The sequence below is a fragment of the Mastigoproctus giganteus genome, chromosome 8 (genome assembly GCF_048544385.1).
Source record: "Mastigoproctus giganteus isolate SK-2022 chromosome 8, ASM4854438v1, whole genome shotgun sequence".
NCBI classification, from domain to species: domain Eukaryota; kingdom Metazoa; phylum Arthropoda; class Arachnida; order Uropygi; family Thelyphonidae; genus Mastigoproctus; species Mastigoproctus giganteus.
Genome location: NC_143582.1, coordinates 200,026,779 through 200,050,292, shown reverse-complemented (window position 1 = coordinate 200,050,292; position 23,514 = coordinate 200,026,779). Strand labels below are relative to the sequence as shown.

At 34.9% G+C, this 23,514-nt stretch overlaps 1 protein-coding gene across 4 annotated transcripts in view; it reads left to right on the top strand.

The window, feature by feature from the left end:
- LOC150082171 (uncharacterized) overlaps nucleotides 1-23,514 on the top strand; it is a 324,507-nt gene that overhangs the window by 217,279 nt on the left and 83,714 nt on the right. For all 4 annotated transcript variants that reach the window (XM_090380026.1, XM_090380025.1, XM_090380027.1 and 1 more), the window contains 2 exons: nucleotides 1,349-1,382; nucleotides 16,638-16,778. In XM_090380026.1, coding sequence (XP_090236152.1) covers nucleotides 1,349-1,382; nucleotides 16,638-16,778 — 175 coding nt within the window. The remainder of the gene's footprint in view (nucleotides 1-1,348; nucleotides 1,383-16,637; nucleotides 16,779-23,514) is intronic.

Genomic DNA, 23,514 nt, shown 5'->3' with positions numbered 1-23,514 from the left:
AAGGTCTTCTAAATAAGCTTTCATTGTATGGTTTGCCAACTGTTTTTTTATAATTGGGTATTCAGTTTTCTCTCTGACCCCTCACTGCAACACCATCACTGAGTTAGTGATGGTAGACAGCTCTCTGTTTTCTAACTTCACCATTAATGCTGGTGTTCTGTTGAATATCCAGTACCAGTTCCCTAAAAGATGATCTCCAGATAATTCTCCAGTTGGGCAAAGATAACTTAGTTAATTTCAAGTCGTCTAAAACTCAGTCCTGTCTTATATCTCCCAAAAAAGGAATCTTCTGCTCTTGTGCTTGTCTTTGATGACACTCAGATTTCTAGACAAGATCACATATCTTTATTAGGGACTACCCTGACTTCTAATCTCTCTCTTGGCATAAGCACATTGCAAATATTGGTTCCTCTGCATCCAAAAAAGTCAGTTTTTCTCTTTTGTTCTCGGCATTACTTTTCTTCTAAACAACTACTCACTCTGTACAAATCTCAAATCTGCCCTACCATGGAATATCGTGCCCACATCTTGGGTGGTGTCCTCATAACTTCTCTTTGGCTTCTAGATCCAGTTCAAAAGAGGGCAGTTAGGTTAATTAATGATCCATCTTCTACAAAGTCACTCCACTCTCTTTCTCATTGACATTCTGTTTTTGCTGCATGCCTTTTCTATAGATACTTTCATACTGTTCTTCTGAGTTCTCTCCTATGATTCCCACTCTTCTTCTGAACCAGTCTAAAACACATGCCACAACCTGTCAACATCTTTTTACTGTCCGACTTCCAACTCACAGAACCAACTTTTCTTCCTCTTTTATTCCTTCAACGTCAGTTTTTGGGAACAACCTCCCTTCACACATATTTCCTGAAAAATTGTGATTTTCAGAAATATAAGTCTAATGTCAATAAGAATCTTCTTTCATCATCTCAACCTTCAAACCATGTACACTATTAAGTACTATAGGTTCTAATACCATTCATGTTTGGAGTTTTCATAAAAAAAATACATAGAATAAAATAATATTCTCACAAAGAGTTCAGCAGCATAGGTCTGGTATCTGCTGAAGCACTTTGGTTTTGATGTATTGTACATTTCTCTTTTCCAGATGTCTGGATAAGAATATTTTTACAACTTTTTAATGCTTCGAGTTTAATTTTATAAAACTATCCTGGTCCAATTCAACCTCTGACTAAAACAGTTACAGTGAAGATGTTAACACCTTTCCAGTGGCAATTATATCTGGAATAATAACAATTTTTATTAAATTAAAATTAATTTACTTATTATTTTTTTCAATATTTACCATAAGATTTTTGTTGATTCTATCTCCTTTTTTTATCCTGTTTAGCAATAATGACAATTCAAGTGAACAAGATATTGAGGTAAGATTTTTCAATAAATATTCTAAATTGACTATTCACCTCTGTGGCCTATTTGATGCTAAAATAGTTAACATTCTAAAATGGCAAAGGCCTGTCAAAACTTGTATTAAACCATACAGGGTTGTCAAACCACATTGGCACTGATAAACAGTTTTTCATCTCTCACATTGCCAGACTCTGAATGCCTGTTTTAGTGGCCACCATTTCTAGCCACTGAAACAGGCATTCAGAGGATATTACACCTTGTCAGATGAAGATATCAATGCATAGATACATGAATGACTCAAAGACCAGCCTAAAGGATTCTTCCCTTAAAGAATACACCATTAGTTCAGTGTTAGAGAAGTGTATAAAATGTAATGGGGACTTTATTAAAAGTGTAAATATTTGACTTACTTATTTGTGATTAAAAGTACGGGTAAGATACAGATTAAAAGTAAAAAATATATAACTTTTGCAGTTTTCATTTTATACTTCACCCAAGAGAAGTGCTATTTATTTGTAGTGCTAGGGAAGTTGGTAATAATTTACTCTGAGAGAGAGATCAGTATACCATATAAAAATACTTGTCTTTTTTCTTGTGAAAATGTGAGTAGCCTATTCTGCAAAAAATGGATGAAAATTCTTCTGATATAATTTATTTTACCTCAAGTAGGAGAGAGCTCTTCAAAGCATATTTTTTCTTAATACTAAAAAAGTACAGGATATTCATAAAATATTACTGACTGAATGCACAGATTAACATCTGTGCATACATACAAGAACAAACAACTGTGGGTTGCACTCGTACTGTGAACTTTTTTCAGCCTTCCCATATCATGCAGACTACAGTAGCACTAATAGCAGATAGTATTTCATCTGCAGACCACAAGGATAATAACAACGGTGATTTTACCATAAGGGTTTTCATCCATTAACGATAACACCAATGCCAGCTTTGATATGCCATCAAGACATGTTGCTGACACTGAGAGCATTAGGTTTTCATTGTGTACACTGTCAAACTACGTTGGCACTGATAAGTGGTTTGCATCCCTCGCATTGCCAATCTATGATTGGTTCACAGCAACTTATAGCTTATGTACAAAGAGCTTGGGGTCTGTGCTGTTTTAAAATTTATTTGCAAAAAATTTCATCAAAAACAATGTTTTTTTCAAAAATTGTTTTTGGTTAAACAGTTACAATCCAGGTACCATCAGAAGTTAGCACTGGTTTTGCAGAATTTGTTTTTGACTATTGGTAAGGTGAGCTTTATTTGCTAACTATTTCTAAATAATGAAGCACTGAACAAGGCCAAAGAACATTATTTCATAAGATTAATAAATATACAAATAATTCATCTTTTAATTTATAAAAAATAAGTCATCCATGGAATAAAATTATACTTTTTGCTAACTTTTCTTGTAATGTACAAATGATAATTTTGTTATTTTTATAAGATAGAGCTCTCAAAAACATGCATTTCATAGGAAAATTAATTGAGAAAATTGATACTAATGATGTGCATACAGTTAATAAAATTTCTCAAAAAAAACAAAAAAAAAAAACACTATTTTTTTGGGTTGATATATAGAATTTTCCCTGTTATATTTAAAAAATTTAGCATCAAAGATTTTTAAAATAAATCTTTGGGCTTAACAGTGCACAAGCATTAATAGAATTATTAATGCTTGTGCACTATTATTAATATTTAGCAAGCAAATGTTGATAAACAATTGCTTGCTAAATAGGCTTAAAGTAATGAGATTAATGAGTTCTTGATTATTATAAAACCAGATAGTTCACAATTTTTAATTATTTGACAAATAACTCAACTTTCTTTTAATCTGTTTTTTTTTTTTTTTTTTTTTTTAATAAAAGGTGTGTTAATATAGTATCTATGCACAACCCAATATTTCAAGACAAGACACCATATATTTTAAGATTTTACCAATAAAATTTATAAATGAACATCTCTTATTTAATTTTTTCTTTTGATCAGATGACTATCATTTTTATCCATCCTTTTTCTGGGGGTGCCTCCGTAACCAGGTGGGCAGGAGCAGCAGTGTGTAGCACATGCTTCTTGATTAGACTGGGGTTCGAGCCTGTGACCACCAAATACGGAGGATGCAGAAAGGTTAGGGAATTACCACCACATATCCCCGGAGCAATATGGCCTTGGTTGCTAATGCTCCTAAAAACCAAATAATAAAACATCCTTTTCTATTTTCATTGTTTCTATTAATGATGCCATCTATTTAGCATTACTTATACATTCTTAAATATGATGCTCCCCAGCTGTAATGGTATCGTAGGCATCATAGAATTCAAGTGTAATGCTGCTGTTGAAATGTCTCCCTTCCTCCACTCATTAAAATAATGTGCTGTATTTTATATAATGTTCATTTCATAATGCTACTATAATGTTCTGTACTTTGTTATTTGATTCTTTAATTCAACTTATTTTACTGATGTGTTATAAACTTAAATATAATATGTTTACCTATATAAGTATGTCTCTCCAGCATTTTCTGCGGTTACTGGTAATATTTCTCTCCTTCTACAATAAAACTAAGCAGTGGTGTTAGGTATTATGTCTCTTTTATACCATAGCAGTCATTATAAAGCAAGTGTCGGCAGATCCTCTAACATCTGTACTATAACTGGGGAGCTATAGATAGATTATCACTGTACATTAGATTATCTCAGTTTTCTGAAATAGACATACTAGACCAGGAAGAATTTCGTAATAATGTGTACACACATATATATATTTTTTTTTTATGAGTATGTTAATGTTATTATGTTTGGAACAATGTTACGGTTCAACATAATTCATTTGATCATTATGATATTATTCTTTATAGTTTGCAACTAGAAATATCAAACTGATGTTAGAGATTATTTTCAGCTGCTGTGTTTTAAAACTTTCTTCAAATGTGGATTTTGTTAATTACATTAACTTCTCTTTTTCTTTTTTTTTACTTTTTTTATGAATGCTTCATCTTTCTCTGTTTTATCTTGTTTTATGGTATTTTGGATAATTATATTTCTGTGTATATGTATTTCATATATTGATGATATTCTTTCATATTAAGTTGGGCTTTCACTGAGATTTAAAATACATACACATTTCTAAATTAGAAAAGTGCCCTTTGTAATAAAATTGCATTTTAAAATTTATTTACTTTTGATTATATAATTAAAAATTTGATATAATTTTGATTGAATATAATTAAAAAACAGAGAGCAGAGTTGGAGAAATAATAAAGAAAATTAACTTTTGGCAGAAAAATTGTCACATTACCAGTGAACTTTCAAGAAGAATCAAATTAATAAAATTTTGCAATTTTTAACGCTTTCAGATTTGATAACTCAACTACTTTTGATGGCCTCCATAGCCAAGTAGTCAGGAGCAGGAGTGCAATAGCACACACACTCTTTGAGTAGACTGGGGTTCAAGCCCAATATGGTCAACTGCTAAATATGGTCAATCTGCCAACCTGCAGTAGACCAGCATAGTGGATTATGGTCCTTCCCCTCAGCATGACTTGTTGAGGAGGCCTTCATCCTGCAGTGGATTGACAATGGCTGCAGTTTATTTATTTTTATTTATAATTAAAAAAGTAAATTTATTTACTTTTTAATTATATTCAGAATTATTGAATTATTTTAAAATATTTTTTTAAGGCAAAACAATGTGTAATATGAGTTCAGAATTCAATTTGCAAATTTGAGGTTGGAGTAGTGCTTATTTATAAGCATGTAAATTACTAATTTCTGAAGATATGGTTTTTCTGGTATGCACATTTTTAGAACTACCACTATAGAAATATTTCTGAAATTCATTTATGTTTTTGAAGATAGAAACTCTTATTCACTTCAAAAAAATATAAAACTGTTCTAGATTTTTACAAGAATGTTTAAAAAGGATATTCTGATTGAAATATACAAAAGAGACCATTTGTGTCTCTTTTTATTTTTATTTCTTTATTTTTCTAAGCTCCAAGTAGGCATTATAATTTGGGTGTCTGCAGGTCCCCTGACATCCACGCTCTAACCTGGCAGTACTGTATATAAATTATCTCAGATTTCTGATATTGCCATATACTAAACTAGGAGTAATTACATAATAATGTGTGTCACTGACTTTGTCTACAGTTTTTTTTTAATTATTATTATTATTTAAATATTTTTGCTTGGAAAATTTGGCAAAATGCATATAAACTTGCTTTTACACATGTGAAATCGATTGATCTAGTTTCCTTAGTTTCATTTCCCCTGACCTTGAATGTGCATGTGTGCTTGTTGATAACCAAGACTTTGGAAATATTCTTTATCATTTTCCTGCTCAGTCTCACTTCCTGCTTTGAACATGTTTCCATCTTGGCATTACAGTTTTGTAAAGTAAGACATTAAAAATTTCAAACCTCATTTTTCTTTCAATAGCACTGAAATTTTTATTTTGTGCATTTTAAATGTTTTGGAATTTAATGTAAATTGCTTATTCTTAGCCACTGTAAATTCTATGAAAACAAATTGTTCTAAACAAGAAAATTAGCAGAATTAATTAATGTTGCAGTTTAATTTTCCTATCCTTTTGTATTTTTTATGGAGTTAAGTTTTTTGTTTTCCTTTGCAATCATAGAATTCATTTGCATAAATTTTCTTTATCTATGAGTATATGAATTTGTACTTTTGGATTCCATTGAAAAACAATACATTTGTAATTAAAATTTTTTTTGCAATGCATTGTTAAGCAGATTTACCATAATTTTTAATTTGGATTGATCTTTTTATTTAAGATTTACTGAATGCTTAACAGCCGTTTTTAAATATACTGTATATATATATATATATATATATATATATATTTTTTTTTTTAAACCTTTCAATGCTCATTTTAAGTTTAGCATTCAGTAGCAATATTGTCTTTCCCTTTCCCTCTTTTCTGGAAAATGCTGTGATTTATTGCTAAATCTTTTATTATTATTATTACTGCTCTTATATTATTTTTCCCTGACTGGGGGTTCCGCCTTATGACGGGTATTACTACCAAGTACACAAGGTGGTTGTTGTTATGTCTGGTGTTACTGTAGAGGAACTCTTGTTATGTCTGGTGTTGGTCGAGGAACTATCTAACTATCCTACAGGTGTTCAGAATTGCGACTTTCTGGAGTTCCTTGTAGGTGTTCGCTGGGAGACCTATTGCTGCTAGGCTGTTATGTAGGGTCTTTGGCACCATACCTGTGGTTGACACAATGATTGGGATGGTCGTTACTTGTTGCATATGCCACATCTCTTTGATCTCCTGTCTTAGGTTCGCGTACTTCCTGATTTTTTCCCTATGGGTTTTCTGCAGGTTGCCAGTGTTGGGTACTGCTATGTCAATCAGATAGGTAGCCTTTTCCTTCTTGTCCACAAGGGTTATGTCCAGTCTGTTGTGCGGGATTGTCCTATCCGTTATTATGACGCGGTTCTAGTACAGCTTGTGGGTTTGGGTCTCTAGTACTGCCTGGGGTTCGTACTTGTAGTATGGTACACTTTCTTCGATCAACTGGTATTTCCTTGTTAGCTTCTGATGTATTATCCTGGCTACCTGATCGTGTCTATGAGTGTACTCAGTCTGGGTGATCACCTTGCATCCCGCAGTGATGTGTTGGATTGTTTCTGAGGCCAGGTGGCATTGTTGACATGTGTCATCTGATATTCCGGGCTCCTTTGCGATGTATTTTCTATAGTTCCTGGTTGATTACCCGGTCTTGGATGGCGAGCATGAATCCTTCAGTCTCAGGGAAGAGCGTCCCGCTCGTGAGCCATGCATTGGAAGCAGTTTTATCTATGTGATCTTGATGGAGATCATTGTAGTGTCTACCATGGAGTGTCTTCTCTACCCATCTTTCTAGTTTCGTTTGTACCTCCTGGATAGGGGTGGACTCCTCGCTTAGGTTGAGTGGGGTATACCACTTATCTTCCTTATGGCCTGATGGAGTGCTGCTCTGTGCTTCTGGAAGTAATCCTTCAGATTAACTATCACTATCTTCTGTTGCTCAATGAGGTCTATCAGACCCCTTCCTCCTTCCCGGGCAATTGTTAGTCTCTTCACGACTGATTTCGGGTGGTGTTGGAGGCTCTTGGTCATCATTGTCCTTGTCTTTCTCATGATATCCTCCAGCTCGGTGTTAGTCCAATCTATGACCCTGAAAGAGTATGTTAGCACTGGGACTGCATAGGTGTTTATGGCTTTAACTGTGTTCCCTCCGTTCAGCTTTGTTTTCAACAGGTTTCTGAGTCTCTGATGATATTTTTTGGTCAAGCAGGCCTTAATTTCCTTGTGCTGTAACTGCTGAGCCTGCATCGTCCCCAAGTATTTGTAGGCCTCTCCCTCTGCCATAGCTTCGATCTCTTTACCACTTTGCAGCTGGTAGTTTCGGTTGACTAATTTTCCCTGGCACAATCTGTGGGTCTTGCATTCGTCTAGACCAAATTCCATCTTAATATCATTGCTAAATTCTTCGGTGATCTGGAGTAGTTGCTGAAGGTGCTTCTCGGTTCCCGTGTAGAGCTTGATGTCATCCATGTACATCAGGTGGGTGAGGGTGTACAGGTTCTTCCTTCTTTGAGGTTATATCCATACTTGCTACTGTTGAGCATGGTAGATTGTGGGTTAATTGCTAGACAGAACCACAACAGACTCAGGGCATCTCCCTGAAAGATTCCTCTCCTGATGGGGATTGGCCTGGTTGTGATGTTAATTATTATTATTATGCATTGATTTCATTGTACTGGCTCTTAAATTTCTTTTGAATCAGTTTTCAATTTAACATATTTTTGCTGTTAGGGTCATTTTCAGTCACTATCCCATAATCTTCTAGATATACAGGATATTTTTTTTTTCTTTTGTTAGTTGTTGGCGCATCAGCTTCTATGGCCATAATGCACCTCCCAAAGTTTTTGCTTTTTACTCTGATCCAAGCCTGAGGTGGGATTCGAACCCCGCGACCTTTGGATTGTCAGGCAGGCACTTTACCCACCTGGCTAGCCCGGTCAGCACAGGATAATTGTAGAAGATTTGTCATATGAAAAGAAAACAAATGATATGATAACAAAGAGAAACACACCTCATTTTGTTCTTTGTTTATTTGAAATTGTGTTAGTATCCGATAGAGATACTCCTATAGGAAAAACAGATATTGAATTTCACAATTGCAGAGAAAGTACAAAATCCGAGTTAGTTTTCTCAAATCAAAGCAACACGTGTTTTGGCACCACTAAAGTTAATGTCTTCTGGGCATTGAATTTACTAAATCTTTAAAAACTTTTCTTTGTTAGAGAAAAGGCCTTGAGCATTGGGAAACATGAAACAAGGATTTCTTTTTGATAGCCAATTAATTACAAGAATTAAATACAATTTGAATTAGTAATAAAATGAGAGAAATTTACCTCTATATTGTGTGCAAAACGCTTCAAAGCAACACTCTCCAAAATTAAAATGAATATAAAGCTAGTTTAAATGAATTCTTGCACCCAACCCAAAGAAACATTAATGATCCATCACATCCGGAATCAGGGTAATGGAGCTCCAACCCAGCCCCAAAAACACATCAAACCACCAACAAATAACTATGAGCGAAACAATTAATAAAACTGTGTAAAATGATATAAAAATTTAAAATTTACTTTCCTTCCTTAAACTGACAGGGCTTTTTGACATGAGTCATGCTTACAGGATAGAAATGTGAAATGGAATCTCTTGGTGCATGCATATAAAGAACCACGAATCTGAGATAGGATAGGGGCAACAGACATTAATAGAATTTTGGTGTAGTTTAATTTTGAGAGTCTCCACAATTAGTAACTTCATGTAACGAAGTTACTAAGTACATTGAATAAAAAGGTGTTACCTTCATTAACAGTATGAAAAGCTAATTCCGAAGCAGAAGAACGGGGGTACCTCCGTAGCCAGGTGGGAAGGAGCAGCAGTGCGTAGCACACGCTTCTTGATTAGACCGGGGTTCGAGCCCGTCACCACCAAATACGGAGGATGCGGAAAGGTCAGGGAATGACCACCGCATATCCCGGAGCAATATGGCCTTAGTTGCTAATGCTCCTAAAAACCAAATAACAGCTAAGAGAAGAACGGGAAGCATGGACAGATGCCGAATGTTGCTTAAACCTCAAATCAGGCGTATAACATGTGGAGCCTTGCTAAGATTAATTGCAATCTTTGCAAGATATGTTGTAAACCAAATCGTTTATTTGGAATGCAAAGGTGGATTGAACTGAGCAATTGTTAGAATTTTATGAAGTTTTCTTGTGGGCCTGGCTACAATTTTGAATTCTGTATCTTTAAAAGGTCTGTTTATAATTGTTTATACCACTGTTCAATACAATATATGGAAAGGAAATGAAGCATTTTTTGGTGTTGCTATTATTGGTGGGTGTGATTTTTAGTAACCTGTTTTCTGCTTTTGTTCTAAGTTGGTTTATTGTAGCTAGAGGGCAATCTCTATTTAGAAATATATTAATATTTGTAACTTGGAATTTAAAATCATGGATTTGTAAAATTTTTGTATTTGTAAGAAACTGATTTAAAATGATAGACCTTTTATACATTGATTCAAAGAAAGTGCATCACCTAGGTATTTCACATTTCTAACCCTTTTTCGCAATGGTATATTTCATTAATGACTAGCATCACAAATAGAAATATAAACAAAAGATATTTATTAATAGCTAAGGCAAAGCTAAGTAATATTTGATAGGTGCTCCCAAAATATTCCAAAATGAGCATTTGCAACCTTTATATAACAGTTTTGGTAAACACGACAATTATGGCTGAAATGTTATCAGAAGCCCTCAGTTTGCTTCAGTTTATCATTTTAAATGTAAAACAAAATGAAAAGTTCACCAGGTGCAAACTAATATTTAATTGAACCGCCTCTGACCTTGATGACAGCAGCACACTGTCGAGGCATTGACAGGATCAATTTCTGAAGATAATCAACTGATAGTTCATGGTTCCAAACACGAATTATGGCTTCCTGAAGTTCACGAAGGGTCTTTGGTTTCTTTCTGGCAAATGCAGATTCCACATGATGCCAACAGGATTCGGATCCGGGCTGTTTCTTGGCCAGCTAAGAGTTGTAATGGACCGTTCTTCCAACCATGTTTTCACCTGTAACAAATGTAAACACATTACTGTTGCATCTCTAATGCAGTAATAAAGCTAAAGTTAACTACAGAAGTGCATACTTACACTTTTTTGCCCGATGACAAGGAGCAGAGTCATCTTGAAAGATGCATTGGAAGCAGTTACTTGGCAGGTTGAAATGGTCTTTAATGGTTGGCAGCAATTTGCCTTCCAAAAAATAGCCAGGTATCCATTGGCATTTACTGAACCTTTTATAAACTGCAGGTGACCTACTCCGCGATACGAAATGCACCCCCATATCATTTGGCTGGTAGGGAATTTCACTGTAGACACCATACAGTCTGGTTGGTATTCTTCACCACGTCTGCGGCAAATCATTTGTCTCACATCAGAGCCATGCAGGTTGAATTTCTTCTCATCCGAGAAAATAACTGATTTCCACTGCCCAGGGGGTCCATTTGACATGCTTGTTACACCAAATTAATTGGGCCCTTTTCATTTTTTGTGTGAGGATGGGCTTCTTCTTAGAACGACGAGCTATAAGTACATTTTTGAAGAGGCGTCTGACTGTTACTGCACTTCCTACCACTCCTGTATGTTCTCCCATTCTCTTTTCAGCTCAGACGAAGAGGCTTTATGCTTTTTAAGGCATAAGTGCTTTAAAACGCGGTCCTTTTGGCATAGAGACTCATCTGCATCTGGTTCCTTTTTTCCTATCAGCAGAACCAGTATTCTTGAGTTTGGAAAGAAATCTACTCACTGTCGACTGATTACAAGACACTCTATAAGCAATATGACAGGAAGAACATCCTTCCTCACGTAAAGCAACAATAGCACTCTTTCTTCGTGGTGTCAACTGCACGTAACTCGCTATCCTGATACAAGCAAGGAATGACTGCAACACTTGCAGAGCATGCTTATATAGCTGAAAGTAACAGCTGATGCAATATTATGTCATCACCTACGTGTGTCAATGTTATTTGATGCAATCTGTAAGAAATATTGCCATATACTTACATTATTCAGACGACGATTACAATTTTAAGGGGTGATGCACTTTCTTTGAACATCAGTATAGGTAAAAGGATGATACCTGCTATAATGTATGAACATACCGGTATTTGTGGGTTTCCTGTATATGTTAAACTGAACCTTACTCGTATCACGAGTGAGTATAAAGTTTAAACAATTTAATGATTTTATTTCATTGTCTTCTCTTTCTAATATGAAATTCAGTCTAGGATGCATGTTATTAAAGGATGTAAATAAGAATACAAATAAAATTTTTATTCTTATTTTTGCTGAGCACTGTTGGCATGAGAAGTAAAACTCTGACCCCCCCCCCCCACCATGCTGTTGAGATAATTGACTTCTCTTGACATCTGCCAGTACTCATAGCTTGAAACACTTCATATTTCCACTGCAACTTCCAACATGAATCATTGTCTTGACTTCTGCTAGCACTTGCATCTTGAAACTCTTCATATTTCCACAACAGATCCCATTATGAATCATAAATAAAGGGGCTACACATTCATCCACTTATGAAGTTTGTAATATATATTGTCTTGCATCACTCAAGTCTGACCTTTGTGCGTGCATGTGCGTGTTGATGCTATCATGCCCAGCCATACCTTTGATATGATATGATATCCAAGTTTCACTCAAGCCTTCTGCTGTTTAAGTTTCTGTATTCTGCTCATCTGTTCACTTTTCTGAGTTGAAAAGCAAAGGGACTCTGCTTTGAAAGCTACTTGGATATTTTATTTATATTTTAATGCTTTTATTTTGATACTTTTACTTACTAAAAACTTGCTAAAATCAGTAAAAGCAATAAAATAAACGCTGTTTCTTTTATTTTTAATGTTTTTACTAATTGTATCAAGTTTTAATTTCCCAATTCAGCCGGTTTTCATAGGAAATCCTTTGTGTAAGACCTTTTGTTTTTAATGAAAAGTACTAGTCTCATGTACTGGTCTCTTATGCTTGAACTTTCTGTTACCACAAATGAATTGCAAAACTCAGAGGTAAGAATCATTTTTCAACAAGGTGGTACACTATTTCATTACAAGCTGCTAGTGAGAGATTGTCTATTTAAAAACTATTAGCTTTCTTACATTAACAAATCTATAGTGGCTTTAATGTCAGTACAACTGATGACATGGGGTGTCAAAACCCCCAAGTAGCTGTTATTATCAGAAAAATTTAAACAAGTACTTTGAAAAGTGCAATGTGGGGTGGAAGATAATAAAAAAGAACAACAGAGATTATTGAAGTTGGAGGATGTAGAGATTCCATTGTTTGGTTGCTGAATAAAATCATATGGTACTAGATATGATTTTTGTTGTGTAACTGTGCATTAGCAGGCTGTTTTGCCTTGGGCCTAGAGTCTAAAATGGTTCACAGGGAAGTTTTGTGACTGGAAGAAGTCTTCAAAATCTCTCTAATTTTTGTTTCAGCTTAGATTGAGGGGAGTGCCTTTTCAGGTTCCTCCAGTCTGCAATAGAAAAAGGCTGGTCAGTTGAACCACATGGGAGGTTGAACTGACCAGCCATTTTCTCCTGAAACTAATAAATTACTCAGTTCACCTGTATCTTCATTGTAGTGAAGCACTATGTCCACTTCTAGGATAAAATCAAAATCCAAACTAAGTAAAAAGGACAATAAGAACAATTTATTTATGAGGTGTGATGAAAAAGTTCAGGCACCGAATTAATATTGCAAAGTGACAGAGCTTAAAGGCTGTTTGAACGGATCTCATTTTAGGCCTCCTTAACACTGTATGCACAGATTTCTGTGCTTCTACAACTTCTGGAAATATTGTTGATAGGCTTTCTTTCAAATTGCTGATAGTTCCTGTGTCACATTCTAAATAATTTCCTCAGTTGTTAGAAACTTGTGACCTTTCAATGCTTTAAGCTTGAGGGGAGAAAAAAAAAATAAAGGAGTGAAATACATTGACTGTGGTGGATGAGACCACAGTGATGGGGTGCTTCAAACGAATTCCTGAATAGAAAGCACAGAGTTAGCAGGGACATTGTTGTGATGCAAGTGCCACTTCTGGCCATTTTCTTTGAACAGCATCGCACAATCACCATAACTGTTTTTCAGTATTCCTGGTTGACTGTGCAGAACAAATTCATAACGAACACTGTCCTATTAGTCAAACAATACAATGATCTTCACATTTGATCATGATTGTCTTGCTTCTTTGGGCTTTGGAGAAAACTTGAGTCCTTCATTGAGAGAACTTGGCCTTGGTTCCCGAGTCATAGCCAGATGCCCATGTTCCTCACCAATGATGCTGGAAGGAACAAAGTATGAGTCTGTAGTGGCATATTGACAAAGATCTTGACATGTGAGAACTTGCTGCTCTCTGTAATCATTGATTAGAATGCAAGGCACAAACTTGGCTGAAATGCATTGCATTCCCAGATGTGTTAAAATTGATTGATATGTTCTGTAAGAAATACCAATTTCATTAGAAATTTCATGGATAGTTAAAAGCTTATCACTCTTGATGAGATCATGAACAATTAAATCATTGGTTTATGAAGTCTAGGTCTTAGACAGTTTTTAAATTATTTTCAGTGGGACTAACTGATATGGTTAACAGATGTTGGTTGCAAATACTAAATGGGATGTGTTCAGGGAAGTAATTATAGAAGCTACTAATGTTTTTATACCAACTAAGAGATTATGATTCAAGGTTTATACCTAAATGAATGTCAGATTAATTAATGAGACTAGTGACGGAAAAGAAGAATGCATGCCATGATTTTAAATTATAGGGGATACAGAAGCGTGTAATAAGTATAAGACAGTCTGCAATCAAGCTAAATAAAGGAGTTAGGTATGCTAGAGAAGATTATGAGAAGTCATTGGCTAAGAATGCAAAGAAAAGTAGCAAAGAATTCTTTGCTTTTGTTAACACTAGAAGAAAAGGGATGAACCATGTTGATCTACTGGTTATGAATGCATGACTGTTGATGATGCTGTACAGGTTCTTGACAAACTGAATAAATATTTTGCAGCTACATTCACACACATGAAGACATTTTCATAGACCAAATTAGCAGACATCCATCTATAGATGTCTGCTAACTCGGTCTATAAAAATAAATACCGATTTCGAAGTTTCTAAATTCTGATTGGAAGTTAAATTATTTTATAATAACTGATAGGAAAATGAAAGAGAAATTGAAGCTAAAAGTAAATAAAGCACCTGGGGCAGGCTGATGAAATCTGTCGAGTTATAATAAAGGAAGCAGCAAAAGAGTTAAGCAAACCTGAATCCAAAAATGCTCTCATTTTTGGATTCAGGGAAGGTCCCTAGATACTGGAGATGTGCAACTATATCTCCTATTCACAAAGGGCAAAGTTAGTAAATATAGACCTGTATGCTTGATTTCTGTGCCAGGGAAAATAATGCAGTCAGTGGTTAAAGAGGTAATGCAACATTATCTTGACAGGAACATTTATATGGCAATCACAGTGTGGTTTTGTCAAAGGGAAACCTTGCTGACCAATTTAGTTAGCTACTGTGAGGAACTAGATGGAAAAAAGGTGCGTGGGCCAAGCATGCACAGTAGATAGTTTTATGTGAAACATCCTTGGAGGCACCTACAAGGGATTTATGATAACTAAAGTAAGAGACGTTTGATTGTAGCTGTTTGTTGAATAGTATGATTGCAACAGTACAAGTATTTGTCATATGACTATAACAATACAAATATTTGTCAACAATTTTGTTATGTTACGTCACTCCTGTGATGCATTTTTTGTGATCGATCAGATTTACTCGGTTGTAGGTGCCCCCAGGGATGTTTCACATCAAAAATAATCTGACATTGCATTACTTAGATTTTATTAAAGCTTTAATACTGTTCCACATGAATAATTGCTGTACAAATTGGAGCATTAGGGGCAAGTCACTTTTGTGGATAAAAGAATGGTTGGATGTCAGGAGACAGAGTGGTTAATAGTATTTCTCTTTGTAGTTTAATGTTATTTGTGGGAATCCCTCAGGATTTGGTGTTGGGTTCCTTACTGTTTTCAGTATTTGTTAATGATATTGATGAAGGCATGTCAAGCATAATATCTTCAATTTGGTTTGTTTGTTTGTTTGTTATTTGGTTTTTAGGAGCATTAGCAACTAAGGCCATATTGCTCTGGGATATGTGGTGGTCAATCGCTGACCTTTCCGCATCCTCCGTATTTGGTGGTGGCGGGCTCGAACCCCGGTCTAATCAAGAAGCATGTGCTACACACTGCTGCTCCTTCCCACCTGCTACTGAGGCGCCTCTTCAATTTGGTGATGATACAAAGGTGAACAGAGTGGTTAATGATACCAGTCGGTATACTACTCTAACAAGACCTGGAAAATAGTGTTAGTTACCCTACTCACGCTAGTGGAGAATGAAAGACCTAGTGGTAATTTTACAGTCCAACATGAAATTCTTTGGGCAGTGCAGACAAGCTGCTGAAACAAAGAGCTGACTATTCTGGTGTATAAGGGAATGGTAGGATGTACCTTAAGTACTGAATTTAGGTTTAGAAGCCTTATTTTAGAGGGGATATAGTGCAGAAAAGAACAACAAGATTAGTCAATCCACTGAATGGTACTCTTTTTAAGAAAGAATTGAGTTCTGTATATTGTTGTGTCTGCAAACTAGGGGTATAAGGCTTTAAATGGATTGAATAAAGTAAATGCTGATAGATAGCATCCTTACCCTTTCTTGGGCAATACACACAAAAGAGAACATAAATTTAAACTGGAAAAGGATAGGTTATGAAAGGTGTGAAATTTCAGCCACATGTAGTTGATCATTGGAACAAGCACCTCCATTTGGTGTTGTGGAAGTGGTAGCCGGAATAAATTTAAGGAATGATTAGACAGATGATTCAAGGGGGAGGATATGCACAGATCATGTGTATAGTGTTTTTTCCCCTGTCTGATACTGTATAAGCTAGCTTTTTGCATCATTTCTCACTAACAATACTATATTTGGATGTTAATTCAGATGTTTTAGAAATGACTTTACATTCTTTAAAATATAGCAGCAGTTTTTGTTTAACATTTTTTAAGTACAGTAAAAGAAGTATATTTCTTTTAACAGGATAAGTTCACCAAGTTGTCCTTGGCATTTAAAACTGATAAGTTTACTTTAAGTAAACGGCTTGAACTACAAAAAAGACAGCGTGATACAGCTGAAAAGAATATAAATGGTGAACTAGAGTCTCTAAGAGAGTCATTAAATGTAAGTTTCTGTGTATATTTTTGTTTAATTCATAGTTGATCTGTTGTAAAGTTTAATGGAAAACCCATAGAACATAAAACCCATTATTATGTTCCCTTGAAAAATCATTATCATTTGTGAACTTCTTTTCTAAAAATTATATAAATATTAGTATTTAATATATTCACAAAATATACGGGGGTTCCAGAAGTCTTTCAGCCAAACAGGCATGAAAGTTTTTTGTTCTTGCAATTTTGACTATAATGGTTCATCAATATCAATATAGCGAGTAATTCTCCTTATGTGCAGGTGTAGTGCTCATGGTACAAGTATGGAATTTTGTAGCTGATATCTATTGAAGGCTTTGACATTTGGCATGATCATCTTGAGATCTGTTGGGGAAGTTGGAATCTACTAATCAACGAAAGATAGACTTAAGACTAGGACAACCCAGATCATACACAAATATGGAACAAGCAGTTGGAGTTATTACAAAAGTCATAACCAGTCCTTAGTGATCTGCTTCTCTTATATCACTATTAATATTTATTAGCTATGACTCTTTCAGCCTTTTCTTGAACAAAGATGATTGCTTTAGCTGTGGCTGGTGGGCCTCAAATCCACATTTTTTGCACCCCCACAGTGTGCGCCTACTTATTGCCTAGCAGGAATCTTCACTGAACATCTCTTAGCTGGACAGTTTCAACTCTCCTCAGCACTGTTGTCTGTATATTATCAGTAGTTTCACATCATAGTGAAACTACTGTTATTTATTTATTTTTTATTTTTTATTTACTACAACTGTTAGAAGAATATCTTATCCTAAACATCACAAAGGTCTAGTTCGCCAGTGATATCAGAAGCATCAGGAATTTTGACACCTATGTGCCTTTTCCATAAATATAATTATGTTATAATATTTATTAATTAATCTTTTTGAATGAATTATAATATTAGCAAAATTATAAAACCAATAATTTTTAAATTATTATTTGTAAGATGGTACTTTAAAAAAGAGAGACTTTATAATAATTGATTTAAGATAATAACAATTGTCATAATTTTAAAATAAATTATAAATTCAGCTATTTTAAGTATTTGGCACCTATGATGGATGTGGTTGGGGCCATAACCTAGTTGCATTTGAGTGAATAATTAAAAAGAAATTCCTTATGTCATTCCTTGTTTCCTACAGAAAGAATAACACAAGGAATTCAGTTTCCCGATTTGCATGACATTGGAGGGGGAGTATATTAAACAGTACAGAATCTTTGTCTTGAAGATTTTCCTGCCCTTGGAGCCCACATTATGTTACATCATACTAAACCACCAAAACTTATTTCTGCAGGGGCCCACTCTGTAATATATTACAGGGCAACTTTGTAATATATTACTGACTGTGCTAATCCAGGACAAAAAAGGCAACCTGTAAAGATGACTTTCAATCCATAATTTGGAATTTGCTATCATTAATAGTGAATAAGGACATAAACAAACATTATCAATATTATTTTTGTTCTGGTCATTGTCACAATGCTCTCTTGAAACTTTTCTGATTCCAGGTACTCTTGGTGGTTTAATAAATAACTGATTCCAAACTAAATTGAAAAATAAATTTGGCATCACTTAGCTCAAGACTTAGTCATTTGATGACTTGGAAGACTAACTGTTTGTTAGGAGATTCACTCAAATAGCTGACAAACTCAGTACATGACTGGCATATTCATAAAGTGGTAACCAGGCTGGAAAACAGTTTAAGGCCTACAGGGCCTTGAATTGTTTTAGTCATGTGATCAAAGGATGGAGGGAGGGAAGGACAGTAGTATTCTGAAACCATAAAAAAATTTAATTATTCCAGTTTCCATCCTTACAGACCAAGCAGACCACTTTTTAAAAAAGTTCTTTTCACACACCTTAGACTTCCCTGAAGTTTACTACTAGATATGCTTCCCTCTTGATGCATAACAGTTTATTCTGTGTTCATACTGTTTATCTTCTCTGCATTCTTATTAAGGGAAACCAAAATTTCCACTGTTTTCAAATGAAGGAACCCTAAACTTGATATACCAAAATTCTGGATAAAATCATGCATGATAAGCACAGTTCTTTCTTAAGCCCGAATGCTGTGGCTTTAACTGAGCTGAACTAATCAAATCATGCTCCAAAATTCCATTGACAGTATCTTTTTATGACTTCTTGTGAGTTGGTACCTTTTTAACAAAGTTGAAAGACTTTTACAAGGCTTTAACTCTGTTATAATGCCATTCTCTGTTGCCATAAAGTTGGGTTTTATTGGGTCAGCAAGAGGCTTCTTGGCTGATTCTCAAACCACAAATCTCATTTTATGGTCCCAAGGGGGATTGTACATGCTATCACCGTATCAAGACATCCAGGCTTGGACCCCTTTTATTCAGTATTTTTGAACTCTTGTATTATTCAATATATAATAATCTTCTTATTGCATATTTCTTCAAACTATTTGGTCCCTCTCCCCTATGCATTATTTTTTCTGGGAAACTTGAAGTAATTCTCAGTCATCTGTTCTTGATAGGATGCTAAATCAAGATTTGATCATATTTAACAGTCTGATTCTGAAATAATATAGTAAAACTTTGTGTCATAAAGCAAAAGTTAACTGCAGCCATTATCAACCCACTGCAGGATGGAAGCCTCCTCAACAATTCATGCTGAGGGAAATGGACCATAATCTGCCATGCTGGTCCAGTGCGGGTTGGCAGATCGACCGTATTTAGCAGTCAGGGGCTTGAATCCCGGTCTACTCAAAGAGCATGTGCTACTGCACTCCAGCTCCTGACCACTTGGCTACGGAGGCCTCGTTAATTGTGCTGTGCCTTTACTGTCATTACAGAATTATCCCATTGATTACAGTTACTACTTAGACACCCATAATGTGAGACAGTTGCTATTATTGACTTTAGTTTTAGTCTTGATAGCATAACTTCCTTTCTAAGCATCAGTCATCAAAACCTCAGATCACCTTTGTTAACTTTTTGACTCCTTTTGAATGTAGCAACCTAGCTCTTGATGGCACTACGTGATGGACAGTCATTCGTGGATTTTCCTCTCAAACAGCCCTCTTGGGGGGGGGGGGCATATTTCATTATCACATGCCTTTCTTCTCCTGAAATTATTCGTTTTGATGATATGACTTTTTTTAAACTAAAAAAACATTTAAATATTACTCTAAAAATTAGTTTATATACATATAAATGTCATAATATCATGTTTATTTTATTTTCAAATACCTCTCTTTATGATCTATAATATCACAATATCAGAGAATCAAGAATCATTACATATAATTGCTGTTATGGATAATGTTTGTAATTTAAAACTAAACTATATTCATAAAGTTGTCATAACCACATAAATTTACATTTTTCCTACATGCAAAGACATAACAGAATGTAATATATCTAACAAAGCATTTACTGAACTATTGAGTTTCAGAATGCTTCCAAAGAAAACTTTATAGCTCTGATGTCCCATGCTTAGACTTCTGTGTGCATATGCAGATAACCATTTTATATAGATCTCTATGCTTGGTTTTGCTGGCTGACTGAAACCAGTTACACTAACAGCATGAAATCAAAATTACATCATTAGATATACCATGTTGGTGTGTTTTACTTGTGTGTAGGAGTAAATAATATTGCTTCATATTAAATTATGGTAGAGTACCGAGTAATTAAAATAAGTTATAATTATATAAAACCCGTATTTTTTAATCAAATACATTTTTTATATATAAAAATATATATATTTTTTAAATCAAATTCATTTGATTAAAAAAAAAACTGTTGGTTTACAAACCTGAAACTTGACAACTTGTGGACTTCCACTGATTATTATTAGAAAAACAGTATCCTGTACACTGAGATTCATGTTATATAGGTTGGTGTATTGAAAAGGAGCCTTATAAGTAGGTGTTTCTGGAAACCAAATAATGAAATGTCAATAATCATATCAAGAATGTTTGCTTCAGTTTTTTATTTAAATTATTTCATATCCAGTGCATTCAACCATTACAGGAGTTATCTTGAACTTTCTGTTGAACAACTATCAGAAGAATGAATTAACATTTTTCAGCATATTTGTTTACTAGCACACACTACAAACACAAAGGCCTCTGTAGCCGAGTGGTCAGGAGCAGGAGTAGATCGGGGTTAAACCCCTGACTGATAAATACGGTCAATCTGCTGACTCGCACTGAACCAGCATGGCAGGTTATGGTCCATTTCCCTCAACATGAATCTGTTGAGGAATCTTCCATCCTGCTGCAGTGGATTGATAATGGCTGCAGTTTTCCTTACTGTTTTTTTTTTTTACTACAAACACATTAATGTAAAATATTTATGAAATTCTTGGAAAGAGAGGAATAACCCATCAGAGGAGGATAATCATGGCTCCCAAATTTAAGCTCTCCTGACTTTAATGTGGGATAGAAAAGAGAAGTAAATATAATCAGTGAAGGGCATGCTTTTCCTTTCAGTTATTCCAATGTTCAAAAATTTGCCAATTATAGAACAAAAATTTAATGGAGTATTGTTCTTCTTGTAAAAATTAAAAAAAAAAAAAGTAATTTGTCTTGAAACATAATCACTTATGTGCAGAGAATTTTCTTGAATTAAATAAATGTTTTTAATATTACGCCGAAATTTGTCTATCACACCGCATTAAAAGTTCTATCCTGAAATCAGTAGTACAGCATTTTTGAACTCAGATGTTTTCAGTTAAACATACCAAAAAGTATTGCAGAAGTCAGTTTTCTATTTTGTGCAAAAATATAAAAGTATATCAGTTACGTAAGTTTATATTATATATGTTATATATGCTGTTCTCCCACATGTAATGGAACACCTCACTCCACAGAAATAATGGTCAGTTTCAAAAGTACCATAGTTTGATGGCAGTACCTAATTTAAAGTATGATAGGAAGGTATGCACACTCACTCACAATTGATTTTGAGACATCCAAAATCATCTGTTGGAAACCTCACAAGCAGTTAGACCACGATTATTGACCTCAGAGCATATCAACAGTTGCAATGGATCATCATCATCATCAGCCATTTTCAATCCACTGCAGGATGAAGGCCTCTCCAGCAACTTTCCAGTTCCTTCTGTTTTGAGCACTGGCCATCCATTTACTACTCAAAAACTCATGAATTTCATCTATCCATCTCCGCCTTTGTCTTCCAGGTTTTCTTCTAGCTCCTCTTGGGTACCATTCTGTTATTTTCTTAGTCCATCTGTCATCATGTCTTCTAGCTATGTGTCCTGCCCAAGACCATTTTAGTTCTTTAGTTTTGATAAGAATGTCCTTTACTTGAGTTTGCTGCCTAATCCATGTGTTTCTCTTCTTATCTAACAGTCTAATTCCCAATATAATTCGTTCCATTCTTCGCTGTGTAGTTCTTAGCTTCTCTTCCATTCTTTTGGTGAGTGCCCAAGTTTCACTTCCATAAGTCATGGTGGGGAGTATACATTGATTCATTATTTTACGTTTCAGACAAACTGGGATATTGCTCTTCAGTATGTGACTATATTTCCTGAATGCTATCCATCCAAAATTTATTCTTCTCTTGACTTCCAGCCATTTATCATTATTACAGCTAATAACTTGTCCCAGATAAGTATATGACTCCACCTTTTCAATTACTGCTCCTTCAATCATTATTTCCCTTTCCGTGGCATACCTGTTCATCATTACTTTTGTTTTAGCCATATTCATCTTTAGTCCAAAATCCTTACTAACTGTACATAACTGATTAAGATTTTCCTCTAATTCTTTGGGATCGTGGCTTATGACTACAATGTCATCTGCAAATCGTAAATGGTTTAGGTACTCTCCGTTCACATTGACTCCTTTCTGCGACCAGTCTAATCTTCTGAAAGCTTCCTCAAGGGCAGCAGTAAACAGCTTCGGAGATATTGTGTCTCCTTGTCGAACTCCTTTCTCGATTTTAAATTTCCTACTGTCTTTGTCTAGTCTAATAAAGGATGTAGCACTCTCGTATATTTTCTTCAAAATCATAATATATGGAGTATCTATGCCTTGTCTTTCCAGTGCCCAAAACATTGCCTTATGCTGTATGGAGTCAAATGCCTTTTCATAATCCACAAATGCCAGGCATAATGGTGTTTTATATTCATTTGCTTTCTCCATTAGCTGTGATATTACGTGAAGGTGATCCATAGTTGAGAATCCTGTCCTAAAGCCAGCTTGCTCTTTCGGTTGATTCTCATCAAGTATTCTTTCTAATCTGCAATGGATAGTGAGAAGTAATTGCAAAGCTGGGATAATTGTAACATTTTAAAAAAAAAAAAAAAAATTTTCTGTTTATACTCCAGCATGACAACCAAGTCAGTAGAGTTTACAATAAATCATAAATACAAATATTTATTGTATTTAGTAGTCACGGGCTTGAACCCCGGTCCACTCAAGGAATGTGTGCTATGCACTCAGCCACGTCATCATAAGAAAACACTGTAGAATGGGTTACTGTGGTTATAGAGCTGTCAAAGTTATCTCCCTTCAATGCATATCACCACTTATTTCAGTTGCAAAGCATGGAAGCATTGGACATACAACAGTTGCAGAATGATACAAAGTACTTTCTGCAACTGTTGTATACAAACAAAATACAAAAGTACTGTTTCACGTTGTATTACACTGACAATGAAGTTTGGTGGTGATGATGGTATGAGCTGGTTTATGTGATTTAGACTTGGT